Genomic DNA, 9,871 nt, shown 5'->3' with positions numbered 1-9,871 from the left:
GTAGCTGTTGAATCTAATACCACTTATGACCTACAAAATTGTGGCATGTTTGCTGTCTATAATCCTCCTCTGATCCAAAGAGAAGTTCAATTTTGATATTGATCACTTTGGTAACCAGCAGTGCTGTAAAATACCCATCACTTACTTTTATTTGAATGTAAAATCTTCTTAACCTGTTTTAAAAAGCAACATGTACACTCCATGTATCAGAAGTTTTGTCTCTGTGGAGCTGCAACTGACATCAGTCCACATTTAAACAGTCTGTGGTTGCATGTTCATGCCAGATAACCTCAACAGCAGATGTAAGCTTGGCAGAGCAGTCATCAGCTACCTGCCGCTGCCAAAAGACAGCATGCAAGTTTATCACAGAGAGCTGGGCTGCAGCGCTGCTCCACATCAGAGCTGGAAACACTTGGGCGGCAGCTTAATGGGATTGCAAAGAGGGAGGGGGTTTCTCTGTCAGTAATAACACCATCACCGCTTCCCAAATGCCTCCTCAATCCTGTGATTAGTGTCCAACACAAAGCAAGACAGTAATGTGAGAGATGCCTCGAGCGGGAAGCTGTCACAACTCAGCTTCTCTGCTCTGCAGAACCTTCTCCTGATGCCGTTAGCTTTCATTTATGCACAATGAAGTCCAGGGATGCTGCAGGATCTTGATATTAGTTTTATTTAATTTATATATTTTATAATTCTGTAAATTAATACATAAAACATAGAATGTTTTTGTTACTTTGCAAATCCTGGCTTTGTTCTGAGCCAACAAGTAATTCACAGATTGGTCATGATTGATGCAATCTAATTTATTTTTGGAATTGTGTTTTTTATAAGCAGATGCTTGAAAAGGAATGGGAACACACAAATGTATATGTTAACATCTAATTGTTTTCAATAAAAGCTGCTAACGACAATCATTTTTATGACAGTATAAAATCAAATGACAGCATTAGCCACAAACCAAGCAAACATGTGACACTGATGCTGCGAATGATCACCTCACTGAAACAATTACGTTTAGTGGAGCTTTTTATGCTAAAAATCCTTTACAGACTGTAGTACTTGAGGTTTAAACCCACAACCCATTGAACCTTTTGGTTTTAATCTCATCCTAACAGCTCATTTCCTGCCATGTGTCTATGGAAAGTCCGTCTGCATTGAAGTGAACCGCACCAGAGTTCATCTGCAAGTGAGCATAGACACACGTTTGTGGAGAGTCCATCTACTTTCAAACTGAAGTGAACCTCATCATTTCTTGCTTTTAAGACGACCAGAGTTCTCTTGTTTGGTCCAAACTAGACTCCAGACAAGCTTTCACATCTGCCAAAATAAAAGGACCTTCAGAAGAAACCAGTTTTGGATCAAACCAGGACCAAACCTGGATCAGTCCAAGGCCAACCTTATCAGGGTGAAAACTCTCTTAGTAACAATAAAGGAGCAAAAAATGGTTTCTTCCTTAAATTTGAATGAACGAATGAATGAATGAATGAAATGGTTTATTTCAAGTAATCAGGAATAATACGTTAAAGAAAAAAGAAAAAGACAACACATCACATTAAATTACGTCTAGATGGCTTGAAAGGGAGTGGGAGGAAGCGAACTTATATAATCCCACCCCATTATCTTTTAGCTATTAGCTTGTAGAGACAGAAAAGACAGATTTTGTCAATCCCCTTCTTTTCAATATCATTAGGTACCATAAAATCATTTTTTCCAGATTATTTTATTGTATTTGCCTATCAAACCCCTCTGATAATACAACAGTTGTTACATCAGTTTAGTTTCCAGCCTCTAAACAGGTACAGAAATTCTGATTAAAGTTGTCGTAGGGAAGCTTTTTTTTTCAAATCTGTTTGAAAAGATTCTTTTAGGCAAAAATTAAACAATTTTCTGTTTTTTTGTAGATTTAAAATGTTTTTCTGTGACCTTCAGTTATTCTTAAAAGTAAATTTGAGCTTGTTTTATCCAAACTCTATTTATCCTCTCAGAAAGATCAACATTTTTTTGGTAGCTTGTTGTTATGTAGTTTAGATAATTATTTGACTTAAATTATTGTCCACCTTAACTGAACTTCAATAAACTATATTTCGAAATACTTTTAAAAAGACCACAAAAACAACACAGAAATTAAAAAATGTGGTGCACACTAATTTTAGTCTTTGTGCAATAACATAAAATCTAAAATTCCAGCTCCTAAAAAACACAATTTTTAATTGAGTCATTTTTTAAAAAATAATTATCAATTTTAATTAACATTTTTACTGTTATCTTTTATTTCACACGTTTTATGAGTTTTTTTAAACCAATGTTGGTCTTGTTCAATATAATACATTCAATACAATCATAGATTGATTAAATAATACATTTTCACACATAAGTTGACCAATTGCTGTACAAAAGAGAAAATAACAGGATTTAGGAATGTATTCTTACAAAAAAAAATCTGTTTTTCTGACAGCTGAGGAAGATCATTCTCACAAATACTAGTTATTATCTGTATTGGGCTTCCAAATGTAATGACAGATGCTTAATTGGTTTCCAAAAGTCCAAAATTGTTGTAAAAAATCTTCATAATGATAGTCATACAGAGGAACTGAAACTGTCCTAAAATGTTTTTGAAGTCATTTTTAAAACAAACAAAAAATTGGCATAATTACTAGAGGAGACACAAAAAAGAAAGCTTGTGAATAACAAATGTGCAAAGGTGAATGTTTGTGGGTAATTTACGTAAATCTGAATAATTGAAAAATAATTAGCACATGTCGACTTCTGATTGTTTAAAGTTAGAATGAGATTTTCAGCTTAAAGTTTGCAGAAGTTCTTAAGTTTCAAAGAGCACAAAGTGTTTGATGGATTTGAAGCTTTTCCCACACATTTTCAACACGAACTAAACAGCTTCATGCTTTAAAAAATCCATAAGGCCAAAAGTACAAGCAGGAATCTCCTGACAGAGCAGAATGTTTTATTTGTGATATGTTTTATATTCTGTTTTCGTGCCTCCAGCTCCCACAAACGAGGCTGTAGATGGAGTGGAGGGTTCAGATCAGGAGAGGTCGCAGGGCTGTGAGATGTTCTCCACACCAAAGTGCAAGTGCAGCAACTGCCATCACAGCAGATTTGGGTTTTTACTGAATCTGATCACGTTCATCGCAGTAAATAACAGCTCCTTCCAGAACGCTGCCACTTCACGAGCTCCCGTCTTCTTCACACTGTTAAATATTTTTACTCAAAGTGCAAATTTGCCGACTGCTAATGATATTTAAACAGCGAGATCGCCCGTGCCTCCAAGCTGCTTTAGCTCAGACTTGGCACGAAACAGATGAAGCAGAAGCACTGACCGTGAGCTGTGGCAGAAGCCCAGCGCTATGACAGATTCTGCTGCGCTAACCGTGGAGGGAAAACAAGGATGGAGCTAATGTGTCCTGACATCTCCCTCCTCACCCGTCCATCTGCTGAGCAGCTGTGAGGAGGCTCCCAGTCTTCAGTCAGGCAACACCAGAGAACCGTTAGTGCTCGGGCTCGGCTCCAAGAGCAGCAACAGGAGCGAAGGTCTGTGTGCTTCAACCAGGCACGCAAAAACAGGCACCAGGATGTGTTAGATTATATGGACGTCATGCAGATTTGAAGCCTTTTTTCCTTTGGTAAAACAAAGGCATTATTTATAAGCCGATTTAACTATAACACATAAGAACTATAAATGACACATTTCTTATTTTTTTCATTATTTGGGGTACGTCATCTCAGTAGATCCCAAACGTCAGAAATGAAATCCTCATTCTCCAGCGTTCCAAACCCAGTAATTGGGTTGGACAAAGTAGAACTGAAAGCTCCATTGGCTCCCCCCATGGGTCTTGCTACCTACCAATTAGAAAAAGACATCCCTCAAATTTAAGATCTAATTGAACTAGAATAACTAATTAAAAAAGCTGTCAGCGTTGGTGTCACAAAGTGTCTCTATTTAGGTACAAAAAAGTTGATTTCATTGAGGGCTTACTGGGAAAAGGATATTTTCTGTTCTTTGCTTTGTGCATCACTTTCATGTCTCTCCTTTTATCATTTGTTATCAAAAGAGGTGGGATCCCGAGGTTACCCCTGTGCAAGGGACGGGCAGAGCAGCTAGATGCTTTGGGGCCCCAGGTCTAGTTTTTATTTTTTGTTTGTATAATGGCTAAATGGCCCAAAGTGCTTTACATTCACAGACCCATTCACACATTCGTGCCAACCTTCCACCAGAGGCAAGTTAGGATTCAGTGTCTTGCTCGAGGACACTTCAACACACGGGCATGCATGACGGGAATCAAACCCCCAATCTTCCGGTCAGGAGTCGACGGGTCTGCCGCTGCTCCACGGCCGCCCAAAATTCATTTTCTGTTGCAATCACAGCTCCATTTCTATAAAGTAACAGGAATGTTAAGGATGTTTGTCTGCAGAACAAAAGGCCAAAGCTGCGTTCACGCCTAGCCTCTAAAGTACGTGTCAAAGTCAAGGCCCAGGGGCCGGATCCGGCGCTCGGGGCAATGATATTCGGCCCTCAGATCATTTTAATTTATTATTATTAATGGCCAGATGTTATCTTGTGCTCATTTCTAAGTTGTATAATTTTGACAAAATATATTTTTATGGAGAATAAAATATTGAAAATTATTTAATTATTTTAGAATAATATTCCTTTTTTTATTTTGTATAATTATTCTAAAAAGTTACAGTTTTAAACTTAAAAAAATTGGCATTCTGCTAGCTCTTTGAAGTATTAAGTCGTTTACTAGGATTTTTTTAAACTATTTTGGAGTTTAACTAAAATTTCAGCTACATGCTAGCTGTTTTGGCTAATTTAGGCTTTTTTAAAAAAAAGCTTTTTAGGCTGTTTTGGAGTTAAGCTAATATTTACACGCTAGCTGTTTTGGTTAAATTAAGCTTTTTCAGTTTTCTAAGGCTTTTTTAAAGTTTAGCTATTTTTTTTCAGCTACATGCAAGCTGTTTTGACTTCTTTTGGGGTTTTTTAGATTATTTTGACATTTAGCTAATATTTTAGCTAGCTATTAGCTTCAGCATTTTCAGCTATCAGCTTCAGCATTTTTAGCTATCAGTTTCAGCATTTTCAGCTATCCGCATTAGCATCTTCCGCGCCCAAATTCAGCTTACATCATTGACATTAGCATTATCGCAAGTGATGCTATATATCTAGTTCATAATTATGTTTAAAAGTCACATTTTTAAAGTTTTAAAAATGTAGTTTTAGAATGTTCAATAAATGTTTATTCTGTTCGACCCGTGACCTAAGGTGTGTTTTGGGTTTTGGCACCTTGTGTGATCATATATATGTCATATATGATCACATTGTCTGAAAGGCTTAAGAAAAGCATTGTATAGACCCTTTAATTTTTAATGACCACAGAGCAAAGCATTTGGGTAAAAACTTCTCTTAAAAATGTTTTTCTGTCTCGGTTTCATTTCCAGCTTCCTCGCTTCATCAACTCTTAGGCCTGATATAGATTTGGAAACAGCTTTCTACACTGAAAAAATTGATTCTGGGCTTTAGTAAAAACTTCATATATTTTTATAGTTCATTTTAATTATTTTATATCATTTTTCTATTTTGCCTAAATACTTTACGTAATTCAAACTCATATTGTTTACTTTTCAAAACAACATTATTAAATTGGTAAAAGGAAACTAAAAAAATTATGTTCATCCAACCTGTAATGACATTGACTGATCTGTGCATGTGCACACAAATCAAAGTATAAATGTCACTAGTCCTGCCTGCAGAATGCTGCACAGCTGCTTCCCTAAATTCCTCTGGATATTAAACGAGTCGTGGATCATTTCTCTCTGACGACCTCCAGACCTTAAGGACCGGTGTTGCATGCTTTCCAACTAACTCGCCATTGTAGCTTCATATTGGCGACACACCTGATCCTGACAATCAGCAGCAAATGGTTTCTCAGAAACCAGCAGGAAACCTCAAAGCCCGGAATCTGACACCCCTGCTTAGAGATTTCACAATAAAACAAAAAAATAGGGTCAAAATAAAAATCGATTTTTGATTTGATTTTTCTCCATTGCTTATGTTTTCTTTTAAATTATAAATCAAATCATTAGATTGTGTAATAAAAAGGAGGCTGTCACAAAAGTGAATAAAAGACTGACCATTTTCAAACTTCTAAATTATAGCTTCAAGTCAAAAGGAAAATTATTTGTCAAAATAAAGCGATTGAGACATTCTAAACCACTTTAAGATAGTAAAGAAAAGGTTGTCATGGCAGCTTTAGGAGTAAGATTTAAACGTGGTTAAAATGTTCAAATGTAGTTACAGAAATGTTTATGTGTAAACACTTTTCATTAGTTTATAGATAAAATGTATTTTGTAAAAATATCTAATGGTGCAAATATGAAATGTTAAACTTTAAATTTATATTCAATTTCCTGTTAAATGGTCAACCGGTTTTGACACGTTTTTGTTTATTTCAGAGGTCGTCATGGCAACGTGCACACTTTTTTTGTAATGTCACATGACTTCAGAGGAGAGATTGTGTTAAAAAAAACAGCTTTAGAAGCTTCAAGACCAAAACTTTAGTAAAGTCACTTCAGATTAATGGTTAATTTGGCCTCGACCTGTGCTTGTGTCGTCAGACCGTCTGCGCAGAGCCGCCGGGCACTCTGAAGCCGGAGGAAGTGGGGCCTGCCAGTCGGACCTGCAGCGGGCTTGCATGCGTCTGTTCCTGCAGGAGCGCCTGTGGGAGTTCCACCAAAAACAGGTCAACATCCCGGCTGTGGAGCAGACCGTGGCCAGGAGGGCAGCGCTGGACATCTGTGCAGAGCTGAGAGTGTTCCTTCACGCCAAGCTGCCAGACATGCCGCTAAGAGAGATGTACCTGAGTGGAAGCCTGTACGACGACCTCCAGGTCTGCTTTCGCTCCAGGTCTATCACCGTTTCACTCCTTAAGGTTGGACTGAAACTTTCCTGTCCTCTCAGGTGGTGACGGCGGACCACGCCCATATGATGGTGCCTCTGGTCTTGGAGAAGAATCTGTGGTCGTCTATCCCAGGAGAGGACACGATCATGAACGTCCCTGGTTTTTGGCTCGTCCGCAGGGAGAACTTGGAATATTTGTGAACTAAGAGAAAAAAAAAACTAATATAATCAGATAGGACCTTTTTAAAATAAATATTGTACACAAATATTGTAAAAAAGAAGATAAAAGCCTAAAGTTATTTTTTTAAGCTTCAAAGCAAATATTTGAGAAAACAAATATAAAGTACTTCAAGGCTTAAATATACACTCACACATCCTTGAACTTTAAACATAAACAAAAATGTAAAAACATGTAGTTTCTGATTACATTTACATGTTTGGAGACCACATGTACAAAAAATGAGATAAAGAATGTTAAATATGCAATTGTCCCCTTGTCCCCTGAACTTGGACAACAGCTGATTTGTATATACCTTCACCTAATTACTGATAAACAGTTCATATTTTGCGTTCATGTCCGCTTATTATTTTCTTTTTCAAATATTTTGTGAATATTCGTCATTTTTTATTTGACCAAAAGCATTTTTATGGGTTTCGGAGGGAACAGCAAAGTGAGAACTTCTTTGTACACGGCAAGAAACCCTTTGAATATTTCATTATTACACTCAGTATTTACCGTCATGAATGGATCAAACTACATTTCCCATCCCTCCTGTTTTTGCTATTTTCTAAATTCCATGACAGAGTTTTTTAAAACAGAACAATGAACACAGAAAGTGTTTGCATTATATGTCATCAGGAGAAAATCCAGCAGAGCAAATTCAGGATTAATTAGTTAAATAACATTTATCATGACTTAGATCAAAATGCTGCAGGTTGGTAATAAGATCAGAAAAACTACAAAAATGAGCTTTGTATGTTACACAATTGATATCAGTATAAAGCAGCAGCAACTGTTCAAAACTCTAGTCAGCTGCTGATATCACAGTCTGGACGATGACATCATCACACAGTGACATCATCACACAGTGACATCATCACACAGTGACATCACAATGTCATAGGTGATGACATCATTTGACATCAGTAGGACGTGTGTGTCGCTGACGTTTTAGCCCGAATGATGTCATCTGACGTCATAAAATCGTCTCTATTTTTTCCTATCTGGCATCTTCCAGCAGATCCGAGTTAGTCTTCACAGACACCCAGCAAGACGAGCACAAGAACACAAGCCCACACGTTACTGGAACAACAAAAAGTTTTCTCAAAATGTCCCACGTTGAAGAATTTCAAGAGGTGGATGCTTCCACTGAAGAACTGAAACACATCACAGAGAGACTTATGGAGCAAAACGACACTTTGAACAAACATGTTGAGAACATTTGCAAGAAATTGCAAAAAAGGAAAGACTTGGATGCTTCATACAAAGACCTGAAAAAATCACGGAAAGCTGCTATCAAGGAAAACAAAAGACTGGTGAAGCAGGTGGAGAGTCTAAGAGTGGACGTCGAAAAGCAGACCCACGTGGAACAAATGTGTGAAGAGGAGAGGATAAAAACCTCTCAGATCTCTGAAAGTAACCAGGACCTGAGGACAGTCATTGAAGCACTTCAGTCCAAACTTCAGCAGCTGAAAGAAATGAAAAAAGACATTTCTGGCTTCAAGTCTGAACAAAAAATTCTGGAACAAGAGAAGGGAGCTCTGCAATCTCAACAGAAGAAACTCCAGAAAAAGATTGACCGCAAAGCACACCTGGAATCAGATTTGAAAAAAGAATTTGATGACTTCCAGGCTTTGACACAACAAACTGAGGAACTAAGGCAAATCCTTCAGGAGTTGCAAAACCAAAATGAGGAACAGAAGAGGATGGAAGAGAACTATCCTTCAATGACACAAGAACGGTTACAACTCACAGATCTGAAGGCTCAACTGGAAATAGAGATTTCTGATCAGAGACAGCAGAAGGAGGAAACACGTCAGCTGATTGTTCGACGTGAGGAGGAAAAAAGACAACTGGAATTGCTTCAAGAACAAACAAACGTTCTCACAGCAGAAAGAAACGCTCTGACAGAAGAACTGAAACACCGAGAGGCGCTGGAGTCTGAATGTAATGAGAAACAAGCAGAAACCAACAACTTGGTGATACAATTTTTCAACCTTGAACTCAATGTTGCGGAGCTGAAGAGCATGATTTCAGAGTTTGACGAGGTGGAAGAAAAACTCAATGTTGCAAAAGAGGAAAATTTGAAGAAAAAGAATCAAATAGACCTTTACTGCAAAGAAATCCAAGACCTGAAGGTTCAGATACAAGCTTCACAACATGAAGTCGCTGCTCTAGAGACAGAAATCAAAGATCTCCAGGAGAAAAATAAGGAGCTAGAAGAGGTTCAAGCTGAATATCAGAGAATCTCTGAAGAAAAGTCCAAACTGGAAGATAAGAAGAAGCAGCTTCAGGAGGAGGTTTCTCATCTGAAACAGCAGCAAGAGGACGTTTGTAAACTGGCAGGTCAATATAACAACGTACTAGACAAACTAGGACCCCTTCGAGAGGAAACTAAGGACCTCAAAGACCAAAAAGAAATGCTGACTGATCTTCTGAAACAGCGGCAACTTCTGGAGACTGACTATGAGGAGATAAAAGCAGAAACTGACCACGTGGCAGAAGAAAACTTCAACCTTCATGTTGAAGTTGATGATCTGCAGAAGAAGATTTCAAATTTGAAACATATGAAGGAGAGAGTGGTAAAAGCAAAGGAGACAAATTTGAAAGCAAAGAAAGAACAGGAGCTTCTCCAGAAGCTAATCCAAGACCTACAGGTTCAGATACAAGCTCCACAACAGGAAGTCGCTGCTCTAGAGACAGAAATCAAAGATCTCCAGAAGGAAAATAAGGAACTG

At 37.8% G+C, this 9,871-nt stretch overlaps 2 protein-coding genes across 2 annotated transcripts; both read left to right on the top strand.

Moving 5' to 3' along the window:
* Positions 1-277: 277 nt before the first annotated feature.
* On the top strand, positions 278-7,211 carry LOC112138297 (mitochondrial dynamics protein MID51-like). Its single transcript, XM_024260866.2, has 5 exons — positions 278-302; positions 3,001-3,208; positions 3,458-3,546; positions 6,631-6,902; positions 6,974-7,211. Exons 1-5 carry the CDS (start codon positions 278-280, stop codon positions 7,112-7,114), a joined length of 735 nt encoding a protein of 244 aa, XP_024116634.1. The 3' UTR covers positions 7,115-7,211.
* A 1,031-nt stretch (positions 7,212-8,242) lies between these two features.
* Positions 8,243-9,871, top strand: LOC112138308 (early endosome antigen 1-like; the record flags this gene model as incomplete). The annotated part of the gene is made up of 1 exon (XM_024260876.2): positions 8,243-9,871. A coding segment is annotated over exon 1 (1,629 nt), but the record flags the coding sequence as incomplete, so codon positions are not given.

The sequence above is a fragment of the Oryzias melastigma genome, linkage group LG11 (assembly GCF_002922805.2).
Source record: "Oryzias melastigma strain HK-1 linkage group LG11, ASM292280v2, whole genome shotgun sequence".
NCBI lineage: Eukaryota > Metazoa > Chordata > Actinopteri > Beloniformes > Adrianichthyidae > Oryzias > Oryzias melastigma.
The sequence above is the reverse complement of the archived record's forward strand: the minus strand, read 5'-3'. Positions and strand labels throughout refer to the sequence as shown.